The sequence below is a fragment of the Polyodon spathula genome, chromosome 18 (assembly GCF_017654505.1).
Source record: "Polyodon spathula isolate WHYD16114869_AA chromosome 18, ASM1765450v1, whole genome shotgun sequence".
Taxonomy (NCBI): Eukaryota; Metazoa; Chordata; class Actinopteri; order Acipenseriformes; family Polyodontidae; genus Polyodon; species Polyodon spathula.
Window position 1 is genome coordinate 538,448 of NC_054551.1, and position 14,558 is coordinate 553,005.

The window sequence follows — 14,558 nt, forward strand, 5'->3', positions numbered from 1 at the left end:
AAAAAAAAACATGCATATATATTAACAATAGCATACTGGAATTATATATATATATATGTGTGTGTATGTGTGTGTGTGTGTGTGTAGAACCTGTTTGTACTTTTTTTTTTTTATAATTGCATGTGTTATATTCTTGATGGGTTTGCTGATTGATCAGTTACCTTAACTAATCCATCAAGCAGTCTGTGAAATATAGTAAACAGCTGCTCAGTTCGTCTTAACGATGCTCAGTTGAAGTGTTAAGGAGTCACATGCTTCACCCAGCCCATACTTCTATCACTGGACCCGTCATCTCTGCTTTTATTGGAAAGCATTTTGATCTCGATCTGGTCTTCATTATATTGAAAGGCCACAAGCAAAAAGAAAAAAAGACTTACTTGAAAATGTTCTTTGTCAATGCTGTTATTTTTTTTTGTTGCAATGTTAATGTTTAGCTTTACCGAGGTAGGAAACAGCTGGCAGGATTGCCCGTCAGGGTCCATCTCTAGCACTGGCATGTCACACAGCAGGAGGGGTGAGCTGTTTTTTAATTCTACAATGAGATTGCTTTGTTGCGGCTGTATTTGAAAGAGCCCAGTGCTTTGAAAATGAAAACTCATTCAGAAGTCAAGAGCTTCATGTTAAACGAACTGTTAAACGAACACCAATCCACTGCAGTGCTCCCTACAGACTGGCTTGCTTATTAACTAAAAAATATTCTCTGAAACATAGCAATACTTTGCAATCTTTTGTTACAGTGGTTATTGGAGTCCAAATATGGAACAAACTAAATAAAAAAAGAAGTATTTTTAATGTTTTGTATTCATAAATGTAATCAACACACTGGAAACGTCCTTGTTTTTTTAAACATTAAAAAACAATTGTTTTGAAAAGATGGTTGCAGGAAAGAGGCAGATGAAACCATGAGCCTTTGCTCTCTGTTTCAATACTTGTGATTCTGAATTTAAAAGCCATCAATTCATTACTGGGCACACATTACACCAAAATGTCAACTCAAGTTGTATTTATTGTAGTTTTTATACAATTAAACTTTTTGGAACAGTTTTGGTTTTGTGTAGAAAAAAATACTTTTTTTTGCTTACTTTCTTAAAAACCTGAAGTGTTATTATTACCGTTTGATTGAAAATGTACACAGCACATGCTGTACTATTCATGTGCGTTATGTAGCTCTATACCTGTTAATGGGTTTCTTTCTGGTACATGCAGTGAAGGTTCAGCTATATGCTTTGAATCTTAGACTGAAGTTCTGAATTCGTATTGCCAGTGAGCCCATGGTACAAAATCAAGGCAGATCAACAAGACTATAAAAAACATTACAGACCTGAGTTCAAGCGTCTTGATTAGGAACTACAAGGCAAGCTACACCACACTCACCACTGTGCCAGGTCTATTGAAGATTATTCTATGTAGTAGTTTTTTTTCTTCCAATAGGACTGTTTAAAGACAGACTTTTTGTGTAGATGAAGTGTGGCTGGGTGGGTGACTTCATGATGATTGTTATAACCTTGTAATAGAAATTATTTATGCCTAGTCTCCAAAACCCACATCACTAGGAGAGTTATTTTTGTTTGAGGGGGGGGCGTGATAGACAGGACGAGGACAATAACACTGAAAGTAGAGCGTGTGATTCAAATTGAAATAAAAGACATCAAAACAAGAGCGCCCTTTAAACATTTTATTGATTGATGGATTGAACTTTATGGGTGTCAATGTACACTACCAGCTACTTCCATAAACATTTAATCTTAAAGTGCCTCAGAACCTACCCTGTCTAAGTTAGGAGCTGAGTTTGAAGACTCTTGAATATTCAAGGCAGCTTTGAAGGTTTAGACCTTCGTCGGATGAAGTATCGCCTTTAAAAAAATCAGAAAAAAAACTGAAGTTTCCTATGAGGCTTGTACTGTACAGATGCAAGTCATTAAAAAAGGTTTGAAATTAAATCGTGTCAAACATTTTGTAAATCTAAGCAAAAAAAAAAAAAAAAAAAAAAAAAAAAAAAAAAAAAAAAAGCTTATGACAGCATCAAGATGGATGGATGTTTTGGCAGGAACTCAGTAAAGCTATTGGTGCCTTGTGTTGTGGTTTTGTATTGCATCTTTTAAAGTGAATAAATTTCCAGTGAAAAAAAAAGAGACTGGCTTTCATTTTTTTTCCTTTAAAAAAGATCAAATAAAGCTATTTTGTGTACTTAAATTGAGGAACATCACATCAATTGCAAAAATAAACAGACATCTCACTTGGAAACGTTCATTCACAAGGCCACTTAACACTTCGAAGGGTCTGATGGATTATATTTTAAAGGCCAAATTGTCTTCAAAAGGGCATTTGAAAAGTAACTCATATAAGTTTTTGAAGCTCAGCAGTGTGAAACTGCAAGTTCTACCAGACTAGTCGATTTGTCATAATATTGACAACAGGACACAGATAATGGGTGTCAGTGGGAGTTTCCATGTGTGTTCTAAATTTACTGGAGACACCAAGTGGCCCTATACATTCCGGGGTTCTATTGGAAGGGTTTCCGTCTGGTTATTTACACTTGAAGTGGTGATGCACGTGCACGTTTGGGAGAATAGCTTGAGGACTTATAGGGCCAGTTTCCATTTGGCTTGAGCAATGCACAACCAACATGGAAACTCCCCCAGATTTTTCCACAAAAGATGGAGATGACTAGGTTTTGTAAACATTGGTTGTCCGGGAGTCTCTGGAAGCCCTCGGGAAAAGAGGAACTTATAAGTTCTCCCTGCGGGAAAGAGTTCTCAAGTTCAGGAGTAATCCCTAAGACAAATGTGTAGTACTGTGAAGACCATCAACTTACCAAACTTCATTAGTACAATTTTTCCTCGAACCAACGTTTAAGACCGTTAAAAAAACACCATGAAAGTCTGGCTTCCATGATGGTGTAAAAAAACTCACAGTCCGTTCGTGTACAGACCTGGCTAGTGGTTATTGTTAGAGACACACAATTGAGGGTGAAAAATCGATAAGAGATTTTTCTTGTGAAAGCTCCCATCACAAGTGATCAAAAAAAAAGTCCGTCAAAAATACAAAACAGTATTTAAATGAAAGGCCTATGTAATGACCTCTTGTATCACGGGGATTTGGAAATACCAAACAGTAATAAACTGCAAATGGTTGAATATCCCGGTCAGAGGTAAACCGAAACTCGTTCATTGTCTTATTTAGACGTTTTAATGAGTCCGACATAACTAAAATTATTTCCAGTATTGGTTATTTCCAAGTAGTCCCTTACATCCTTATCAGGAAACAAATTTCTATAACTTTGTAGGTAAAGATATGTAAGCTATAGTGTTGCGTGATTCATTGTCAACAGTTTGAAGAACATCTCAGTGTGCTGGAGTATTGGAAGACTGCACAAGTACGAAGAAGAAACTGCGTTTTAGTGCTGTGTAGTCCTGTTAAAAATACTTCTCAAAATGTGTACAGCCTAGCTGTCAAGAATATATATATATAATATATATAGGGGATATAAAGATATATATAAAAATGTTACCTACAATTCTGTAGAGTCTTTTAACAATCCTGTCTGACGTGTCATGCTTTGTCTTTGCACAAGTCTAACGATCACAGTTTTGGGACAATTTTTATATTTTCCATTTTTATTAAAAACAATATAATATAAAAAACATTAACACATATTAATATGGTACACAAATAAACTTTCTTTTATAAAAAACAATAATAAAAAAAACACCTTAACTGCCCAATATTACACAATTTAAACTGTACAAAATGTGTACAACTTTGTTATTGATAAACTTTGCCCCAAACATCTCAGGAGTAATTCACAAAGCTTATCACTTCAAAATGTCATTAGCATTTTGAAGAGTATTAGTTTTAACTGAAAAGGCTCTGCGGATTTCACCGTTTGCCTAAATATATTTAAATAAAATAACAGAAAACAAGTCTGGGAACAAGTTTACTGCACAATCTCTACAGTTCACATTCTTTATATTTAAAAAAATCTGCACCATAAAATACAATAATTTGTGCCAGTGTAATGTTTATTACTTGTTGTAAAACACTGTAAATATTGAATTTATACAAAAGTATGCAACCAATTAAGAGGGTAAAAAAAAACAATTCACTATCCACTCAAATTAGACTGAATGCAGTTTGTGATTCTCCAAATCAGAAGTACTTCAAGACTTGTTAAGAATACAACAGGCAGCCTGAAATCAGCTTCTGCAAGAGGCTACACCATGTTTAACTAACATATGATTACACCAATTTCTTTCCTACCCAACAATAAATAAGCTGTCACTTATCTGTATGCTGAAAGAGATCAAACTTGTTCATTACTGTAGTGTGATCATCATTTACCGGCTCCCACATAGCTCGTGCATGTATTCAAATCCAACCGAAGAATGCCAGTGTGAAATTCACTGGAAATGAAACCTTGTTGCCAATTCAGGTTTCAACACACCTACCTTTCTTACACTGTACTTGTTATATTAAGTTTCATGGAGTGCTGCGTTTATTATTTCACACAGTGACATTACTGGAATAGCCACTCTACTCCATGGATGTTCAGTATCTCCCACGTCAAATAGAAAACATCTAATGAAACGCCCCTAACAGTCAACAGCACTGACTGTGGTAGATTGTATATCACTATAGGGTCCGTACCGTCCGTAAATATCCTTTCCAACAACTGCAAAATGATACCTTCCAGGGTTCAGCTTAGTTAGCCTGCAACACATTGGAAGCTGTATTGCTTTGATGACTCCCATACTCCTCCAGCGCAGCTTTCTAACATTAGCGTTCTCATGAAGAACATATAAACAGTAGCTCTGAATTGAGGCAACACTGGTGTCAACTTGTGACAAATCCCACAGTATGCCCACTGCTTTGGGGTTTTCAATTTTTGCCACTTTCAGCTCAGGTTTCTGAGGCATATTAAAGGAGGCAGCTACAGCAGGCAGATCAAGAGGAACAGCCGTCTCAGGAAGCGGAGGCAAAGTGCGTGAAGGACTAACAGGATCCTGCAGAACGCATTGAAAAACATTAGCAGCACACGGCCACTGCTCAGGAGCAGTTAGAAACAAACCACAAAGCAATTACAGTAAAGCTATTGAACAATGTACATTACCTTAGCTGGTAAACGGAGTGTCAGGTTGACACGTGCAACACTGACACTGCTTTCATTCACTGCTGCTGGCTGCAGACCACCTGTGGATTCATATGCAAAGGAATAAATATAAAAAAGCACTTCATTGCCTGGAAAATTAAAACAAAATGGTTGTCTAATAAAACCTTGTTTTCATGCTAGAGAATTAACTTTATTATCTCCCTTTGACTTCAACCTGAGTTATCTGGCGAACTCGCTAATGGAATTAAAAATAATCCTGTATACTGGAGAAACAACTCTGTTAGCTGTGCTCCAGCATGCATCCCCTCTTGTGAACAGGAGCCAAGACTGATTGCACTTTTTACCAAGTTGGTCGTCATTATCGTCTGTTGTGAGGTCAATCATTTTCTCCACATCACTAACGCAAGCCTAAAATACAAAAAGGGGGTAAACATTGAGCAAATGCATTGCTAGGCTTTCAAGTCCGTTTCAACAAAATGTTTTATACACATTATGTTGGAACATGATACATGGCTAAGCAAAAAGAGCGAGAAAAATACTTTATTAGGAGAGGAAAAAAATACCCATAAACACAAACTGTAATGAATCACTTGAAGGGAAAAAGCACCTGTCTGTTCAGCCCAGCATTCTCTTCAGGCCCATTCCCTGAGCTCTGAGCACACACCACTTCCTTCTCCAGTACTAGAAATTGAATTGAGAGCGCAGTTAGGCAGTAACCAACACAAACTCGCCACCAGCGTTCTCCTGACACCAGGTGGCAGAAGTGTTCCATACTCAACTTGAATTCCATTCCCTACTTGTGCAGATAGTTGGTTATAATAGTTTGAGCTGCGCACCTACAAGGTAGTGGATTTGCGGCGTTGCCGGGGGGGAGTACTATTGGAGTCAAGGGTATCGGGAGAGCGGGGAAGACAAGCGGGTAGAGGAGGGGGGGACTGTAGGGAGTTGAAGTGAGTAACATTGCAAACTCGCAAGCGGGTCGGTACCAAGGGGTGAACAGACGTGGGTTTCAATAGTTAACGATGGCGTTAGGACGATTACGTACGCGAGCGGTCAGGTGAAGTCAGTATATTGGCGGAACGAAACCGTTGTGATCTAAGGGACGGGATCGGCAAAACGACCCACACACGTATTACTAAGCGGGGGGGAGGGAAGGAGGGAAGGGGGGGGAGTTCAGGAAGCCCCCCCACCCCTCAGGAAAGTAGTCATAGGGAAGAAGTAAATTGGGTCAGGGGGGAGTGCGTGTTGGAAAGGGGGGGTGGGGGATGGGAAGTACAGAGTACGTATTCTATAAGTTATAGACAGTTAAACGGAGTGGGGACGGTGGAGTGATGAGTACCAAGGAGTGCAATGTATACTCACGGGGTCGGAGTGAAAGGATTTTGTACTTAAGTCTATAGGAACGAGGCGGGTCATGAAAACGTAGGGTCAAAGCATTTCGAAGTAAGAGTTTCAAGGAGAGTAAGGAGGTTGGAGGGGGGGGCAGGGTTAGGGGGGGGGGGACGTGGGGAATTAGTAGTAATGGCGAGTAGTGGGTGAGAGTATGAGTGGGGGACGTAATTGGGGGAATGGATAGGTCTCGTTGGGGGAGGGGGAGGTGGGAGGTGGAAGGGATTTGAGTATGGGGGATGGCGTGGCGGTTGGAGCGGGTAGTTTAGAGGGGAAGGTGGGTTGGTGGCGAGTGGGAGTATAATGCTTTATTCTCAGGAAATCCTCTGCATCTAACAGACTGTAAAAATCTAAAACCAACAACACTAATTTTGTTTTAAAATGAACTAGATTACCTTCACTGTCTGGAGGGATGTTACCAACTGTCTGTAGATCATGCTAAACATGTTCCTCAAATCCTGAAAGCACACCTTTTCTTAATGTGCCAACCTTCATATAAGCCGCCTTGCTTTGGCAATCAGCGTAGATTCTTGCACTGCCTTTTTGCTGGGGGTGTGTGAAGAATTATATTTTGATAAACCCGATAAGCGATATACCAGATCACTGCTTGAGATTAGTAAATAACATTTAACCAGCAGCACATCACATCTCATGCATAGATATTCAATATCTGCAATTGCCTCAACTGTGCTCATTTACCTGGTTCCTCACTGGTACAGCCAGATAATGTAAAAGGTTCAGAAATCCTTCTCAAAGTACTTTTGCATCCACAGTTTAGAAAGCTTCAAGTTAAGGACCCGTTTTGCTTTGCAGATGAATTAACCATATATGTCTGTAAGCCACTCATTTTAAAAAGATAGATTTGTCATGTCCAGATCTATTTTTCTGATCGTTTGTTGCTGTAAAAGATGTTAATTCAACAAAATAATTCTGGGGCAGTTTATCACTGTGGCTTATTATGTGTTTCAGTACAAGACCTTGCAGAAATCTGCTTCTTGGCAGACCTCAAAATTAGTGGAACTCTACTGGGCATTTTGAAACTTCCTGGATTTTGATCACCTACATTCTCATGGAATATCTGCATATCTATATATATATATATTTCTCTTCAACTCTTGACTAAAATTTGCAGGTCCAGCATTACCTTTGCTGGCAATAGGAAGGGTTTGATTTTTAGTATTAGGATCAGTGTCTGAGGCCACGTTTTGAGATCGGTGTTCTTTTTGCAGACAACGTAGCAGCTTTATTCTGCTTGTACTTAACACCGGATGAAAGGATCTCTCTCTATTTTCAGAAGCAGGTTGCAGGGGATGTGCAACATAAGAAACACCAACATTAGTTAAGCCTTGCAATTGTGGACAAGAAAATGTTATTTTAGATACTGTTTCTGTCATGGCCAGTCTTAAATCTCTTGCAGAAGAACTACTCTTTTGCATATTAGCAAGAAGTGGGTTAACGGACTCCTCATTTGTAGCAGATTTTAAGGAAGCGTCAACCAGCGACAGCTCTTGGACATTGATGCTTTTTGCAGTAGACTGCCAAGTGGAGGCCCTGTCCTTTTCAGTATGGGAACAGTTTCGTACAAGAACTTGCAAAAAAGACTTTGGTAAATGTGTGTTAGGACAGGATATCTCTGAAACATTTGAGTTGAATGATGTAAAACCTGCATCAACCTCCTTAGCTGATGCTGTATTTGATTGCAAAGACTCAACTGCAACTGTGTAATAAAACAAGTATAAAGCTATTAGTGTTCATTTCACAGTATTTTATAAAATGTAGAAAAACAAAGAAAATCAGTTTGTAAGACATAAAACATCCGGAAGATTTTTTACCTGACAATCTTGCACTTGGTATTCCTAGAATACTTGTCTCTTTTCGGCAAGGTGAAGCAACTCTTACAACTTCTGGTACGCTAAGAGAGATTTTATACATCACAAAAAAATCTTATCTTTCCAAGATCATACATTTTAGAAATGGTACACTGCAGAAAGCGAACAACAATACCGTTTTACATACGGTACTTCAAGTTTAACTTGCAAACTATTTGCTTTAAAATTAAGTCTGAAAATTTCTAGTTGTCTCAAGAATTCATATTTACATGATTTAAAAATGGGCCATTTGTATTTAGTCCTCACTAGCCAAAATAATTCCCAAATACATTACATATGTAGTTCCCCAAACTAACAGAGAAGCAATAACATGGCTTCTGTATCCTTGGGGCCCTGAACATCCATGAAGTTAGTTTTCAAAATAGGAATTCCCCCATTAAGTAATTTGACCGTGATTTACATGAATACGCATCCCCAGATGCGATATTAGAGAGCCTTATGATGCACACACTTTTCACTCACAGCCACTCTGTCTACAATTCCAGCATTTAACACAATTACCTAGAAGCTAGAATGCAGTCAGGGCCATCTGTTTTCTGACACAGAGAGACCTGGGCAGATCGCACAGTTGCTGATGAGGGCGAGGATGAGGAACCCAGTGACCGGGCCAGAGTCCCTGCTGTGCTGGACTGCTGAGGTTGTGGCAACGATGGTTGAGAGGTGGAAGCCTCTGGTACATTCTAACAAAATGATTTAACACAAGGTGGGAACAGACAGCAATGACATTTAGTGAATTGTTTATTTTACAATATTCAAAAGGGTCACCACTTCAGAAAAGAATGATCTATTGCCCCAGAAGAACATGACTGATATGAACTTTGACAGGAGCATAGTAAATTTAAATGCTACATAAAATGTTATTTTAGGTTTCATTTTGGCATATTCAAGATTACAAAATACTAACATACTACTTACTACTGTGTGTAGATGAATTCACAAAGAAAATTGAATTTGCAGCTTCAGTCTTTAAACAGAGCTGGTTAAACAGCTCAAATAAATGGGTCTTAATTTAGACCAATTTAATTGTTTAAACAGGGGTTGAACCAAACCCGAATTCAGTACCAAGATAACGGTTTAAGTAAGAGGTACGTGACCCAGCATGCAGACAATGAACAGAAACATTACCAACATATCTGACGCTGCTACATTTAAGGAGAAGCCAAAAATCCATATTTGTTTGTTACCAATATAATTTACAGTGAAATGAATTACATGTACACAGAGTAAATGAGAATGTATTCACTTACTGCCATCAGCCACACCTGGGATGTGGCTGTCAGACAACTGAGTGGAACATTCTGTTTCCTTGACATGGAGGAGTCTAGGGGGAACTTGGAGGGGTTGGATGGCTTATTTTAGTGTAACTGAAAGTTAAGAGTACCAGATTCCCCAGTTATGACAGTCATTTATTTTCTCTTCTGAACAGAGATTCTGAAAGTAAATGGTACAAACCTGTTGGCCGGAGCCTTGACAAGGTAGGTGTTACACATCAATTAATTAGAAACAGATCAAATAAAAACAAAGTACCTCATCTAGCACGATTACCGATGAAATCTTGGGCTTCACGGGTCTCGCCACTTTGTTCACAGAAATCAAAGCCTCTTGCAACCTTCTCTTTATTTTGAAAATGTGTGCCTGTATTAAAAATTATTTACATAAACTATAGCAGTAAACAGTTGACAACATTTGTTTAAAAAACTCTCAAACTCAGTGCTTTTAAGAAACATTACTACAACCCTATAATGCCTGGTAAAAAATAATACCTGCAACTTCGTGACCAGCATTTCATGTTTGGGGCTGCACTCCACTCTCTTAATTCTTTCATTCAGTTCTTCAAACTTGGTATCAAACTGTTTGAACAGAGCAAAAGCTTCCTGCTTAACCATGTCTTGAACCTGCAGAAATACAAACAGATCGTGGTAAGAATATATTGGAGAAAGCCTGGCAACCACAAAGTGACACAAATCTATAGATGCAATCCAATCTACTGCATTAACATGCATTATACACTGTAAAACTACGAGAATATAAACTCGTTTACAGTGCATGCACACAGTGTAAAAATGTAAGTCACATGAAAAACTTATTTAAATAAACAGCAGTTATTAAGCTTGGTTCTCACAATGCCCACAGCAGTTCTCTTGTCCAAGAATCACACACTAAAAACGTACCTCTCCCAAGGACATTTTAATGTTTCCTTCCGATTCCAATCCTGACGTGTCTTTGGCAGAAATCTTCAAACGTTTGCAAGGTGCGCTTTCATAAAGGCTTCTTTTTCGCTTAGCCATAGCTTCTCAAAGGGAATGATATATAGATTAATTTGTAAGGCCAGCTGTATAATCGCTACATTTTAAAGTACTATCATACATGTAACGCTTTATACCGACCGTACAAGCAAATCTGCCTGTTTTACGTTGCTACGTACAATTTAACAAACTGTACAGTAAATTATAAAGAAAACACATCTTGAAAAGGTGACGTTTACGAAACGAATCCAGCAAGCGGAAGTTACCCCAGGGAAACGTCCTCTCTTACCACAAGCTGTCCGAGTCTTAATAAACACGAACAAAATCCAAGTTTACACCAGAGTGCCACAAATCACATCGTCTTTCCTCGGGGCACGTTGTCCTGTAGCTTGCTTGAAGCTCCGTTTATTTTTAATAGCCACACTGAATGCCACATCCGAGGTAAACGGTAGAACCACCGTAGGCCGCGATGTGATTGCACCTTGTTTTTTCGCACAGTTCAAAAGGTTTTTAACAACGCAACCTAAAGCCTTCGTCACCACCCCGACCTTGTTATATAAAACAATACCTACCATTCCCTCTTGAAACAATGTAATGGCAGTTTGTATTTCTCTATTTTAAACAGTACGAGCGTGTCCCTGCATTTCTTGGCTCGACTCTTCCCTCTAGAGATTGTGAAGTTACAACCTCTTGCTTCCCGCCCCTGACAACTAGCCCACCCCGCTTTCAGGCAGTGGGCGTGGATTACACCGTGTAACAAATTTATTTATTTTTTTTGGTTCCTGGGTAGTAAGTGTTATTTCCTAATTGCTTATGCTTCAAAAGTATAGAAAATGGCTATTATTCCCCACAAACTTTGCTTTTGTGACCAGGACAGTGATATTTTGAAATGTACTTATTTTCCAGAACATTCCAGGTAGATTCAGTGCTGAGTAAACTTGGAGTAACTTCTAAAACTTTCTAGAACTTTCCAGTAATATAAATACAGAGGCCTTAAGCCCACCAGTTCAGTTGAGTTGCAGCTGCATAAGTGGATACATATCTGCATTTTTCTGAGATGGCATCAATAGGCTGCAATGGTGGCATTCCTGATGGGTCTCCAAGGCGATTTTACCAAGTTTCCCTGCTATCTTTGCCTTTGGGACAGCAGGGACACCAAGGTGCACTACCACAGGTGGGACTGGCCACAGCGGACCGAGTTCTCTGTGGGGAGGAACAACGTCAAGTGGGAGCCACTGGTGGACCCCCGGAAGGTGCTGATGCCACCACTGCACATTAAATTGGGCCTTATGAAACAATTTGTCAGAGCTCCAGATAAGGAGTCGGCAGCCTTCAAGTACCTTCAAGACTTCTTCCCTAAGCTGTCTGAGGCAAAGGTCAAAGCCGGTGTCTTCGTCGGACCACAGATAAAAAAGATCCTGGAGTGCAGTGAATTCCCCAAGAAGCTCACTAGTAAGGAGAAAGTGGCTTGGAACAGTTTTGTCGCAGTGGTTCGGGGCTTCCTGGGCAATCACAAGGCCGAAAACTATGTGGAGCTGGTTGAGACTCTGGTGAAGAACTACGGCACAGTGGGCTGTAGGATGTCCCTCAAAGTCCATATCCTTGATGCTCATCTTGATACATTCAAGATGAACATGAGCGCGTACTCGGAGGAGCAAGACGAGTGCTTCCACCAGGATATACTGGACTTTGAACGCCGCTACCAAGGACAGTATAACGAGAACATGATAGGAGACTACATTTGGGGGCTGATTTGTGAAAGTGATTTACAGTATAATCTTAAATCTCGAAAAACTACTCACTTCTAAATCTTTTGTAGTCATTTTTAATGATAATTTTGTAGTCAGTATAAATACATGTTAATTTGGATTCATACGTTGTTTTTTTTCTGGCTTAACGAAGACAGTTTTCTCGTTGGAAATAGGTAAATTTCAAAATATCACTGTCCTGGTCACAAATGCAAAGTTTGTGGGGAATAATAGCCATTTTCTATACTTTTGAGGCATAAGCAATTAGGAAATAACACTTACTACCCAGGAACAAAAATTGTGTTACATAGTGTTAAATCCTTGCAGTGGTTTGGGGGCAAAATTGACATTTTATAAAACTAAACTACAACTAACTGTCAGGTACACATCCACACAGTGGCTTACTAAAATTAAAGCAGGAAAATACCTATGTCATGAAGCGTTCTTTTCAGATCTAGTTTATTATTAAAGAAATCCCTTTATTCATATCTCATCTCAGGTGCATGCATTCTCTTTTCAATTTCCTAGGGTTTCAGAAGGCATAACACAAGTTCAAATTGTTGAGGACAATGTAAACACCTACCATCCGAGTTATCTTCCCCCTTATTCCATTTCATGCACTCTGGGCCCACAACATGATAAGATTTATTTGCAGAAACTGCTACTTGTATTGACCCGGGAGTCTGCCTGTTGAACAAGCGATCTGTTTTTAATGCCATTTTTTGTAAGACTGGCACAATATCACCTATTTTTGGTAGATTACCAGGAGTAGCAGAAGCTACATTATTGTTCAGGTCAATTTTGCTGGTGCAACCCTTGTTCTTAGTAGGTTCACACGCATTCTCTTGTTTCAGATACAACTTGCATTGCTGAAATCCATTTGCTGAATACACTTGCAGTTTGGCATCTAAAGTCTTGCCTACTGACCTTTCAGTAGTATCCACAGCAGCGCCAACACTCACATCATGGGCGTTTTCCATTTTATTGGATTTAGACCCCAGTCCCAAATCAACATATGCCTCCCCAAGGTTTTCCAAACCCTGAAATGTTTTGTGACTGGAATGTGAACCTGGCATTGTTGGGGGCTTCTTCAGGTCATTCCCAGGGCTGGGTTTAGCCATGGTGTTTCCATCCTCTGGGTTTTGTAAACCCTTAGATTTACTTTCTTTAATTGTCATCAAAACATGGGCTTGTTTGCGACAACTTAGCGCCATGGTCTTCTTTGCTCTAAAAACCTTCCTTTGGCCATCATGGTAGTTTTCCATCTCTGAAATTAAATGCAATTATTTAGTTCTTATTTTAACCCCCCATTCGTGAAATCTGGTAATTGGGGACAGGGGTCAAATAACTGTCCAGTTTTTTTTTTTTTTTTTTGCTTCAATCAGATCCTACCAAAAAAATAAGGAAAGTAGGTGAACTGTAACGTTCCCCCCCCCCCTGACCAAAGCTGGAGAGGGCTCCACTCATTACCATTTCCTTGTTCAACAAGACAGCATTTTTAAACCCCCCCTCGTAATCCAACAATGAAAAGTAAAAGGTGAAGATATTCTTGGAAAAAAAAAAAATCCCACAGCCAGATGCAATTTACCTACCAGTACAGTTCCCTTTGTTGTGCCTCTAACTGAACACTCAAAACCCGTTACGTGAAGTTTTCAAACCGCATTAATTCCAGCATGCGCCACTAAATCACGACTCAACAAGCCTTCTGTCGGGCTTTATCACGACCGAGTGCCAGTGACGTCATCGAAACGGCGGCACTCTCAACCGCGCTCTGCCAATGATATTTACATCTCAATCAGTTCTGTTCACTTCACGTGCATCGCATTGATAATTTAATCACACAGAAATAGTTAGAGAAACATCTTAATCCGTATTAGCCATTTAACCGTGCAGTCATTAAATTAATTGCTTATACTTGAGCATTGGCATTGTTATGGTGTTTGTTTATTTTTTTAAATATGAATTCCTTCGGTTCACTAATTGTTTTCTTTTTTTTCATTTATTTACTTTTATATAGTAATAATATTAAAAAAAAAAATTGCACAATGAACAATATGTCATATACATTCCATAAACAACGAATTAATAATAATACAAATACAATGAATTAAAAAAGAAAATAATAATAATAATAATAATAATAATAATATAATAATAATAATAATAATAATCTATA

General features: G+C 38.9%; 1 protein-coding gene across 2 annotated transcripts; it reads right to left on the reverse strand.

The window, feature by feature from the left end:
* Positions 1-4,004: 4,004 nt before the first annotated feature.
* Positions 4,005-11,328, reverse strand: LOC121331092 (activating transcription factor 7-interacting protein 2-like). Of its 2 annotated transcripts, XM_041278259.1 has the most exons (10): positions 11,207-11,328; positions 10,560-10,678; positions 10,152-10,283; positions 9,916-10,023; positions 8,890-9,068; positions 8,332-8,411; positions 5,718-5,791; positions 5,455-5,518; positions 5,111-5,190; positions 4,005-5,003 (listed from the first exon to the last, which is right to left on the reverse strand). In XM_041278259.1, exons 2-10 carry the CDS (start codon positions 10,674-10,676, stop codon positions 4,593-4,595), a joined length of 1,245 nt encoding a protein of 414 aa, XP_041134193.1. In that variant the 5' UTR covers positions 10,677-10,678; positions 11,207-11,328; the 3' UTR covers positions 4,005-4,592. The 2 variants fall into 2 exon arrangements, with proteins under 2 accessions (XP_041134193.1, XP_041134192.1); XM_041278258.1 differs by having other exon boundaries at positions 10,560-11,328.
* Between the last annotated feature and the right edge of the window lie 3,230 nt (positions 11,329-14,558).

What these genes read in the sequence shown, in the direction of transcription:
- LOC121331092 (XM_041278259.1), bottom strand. Translation starts at nt 10,676, where the DNA reads ATGGCTAAGCGAAAAAGAAGCCTTTATGAAAGCGCACCTTGCAAACGT. An exon ending in TGCTGGTCACGAAGTTGCAG is followed by an intron (nt 10,024 to 10,151) that starts GTATTATTTTTT and finishes TTTTTAATACAG; the next exon opens with GCACACATTTTCAAAATAAA. An exon ending in GACTGCATTCTAGCTTCTAG is followed by an intron (nt 8,412 to 8,889) that starts GTAATTGTGTTA and finishes AATCTCTCTTAG; the next exon opens with CGTACCAGAAGTTGTAAGAG.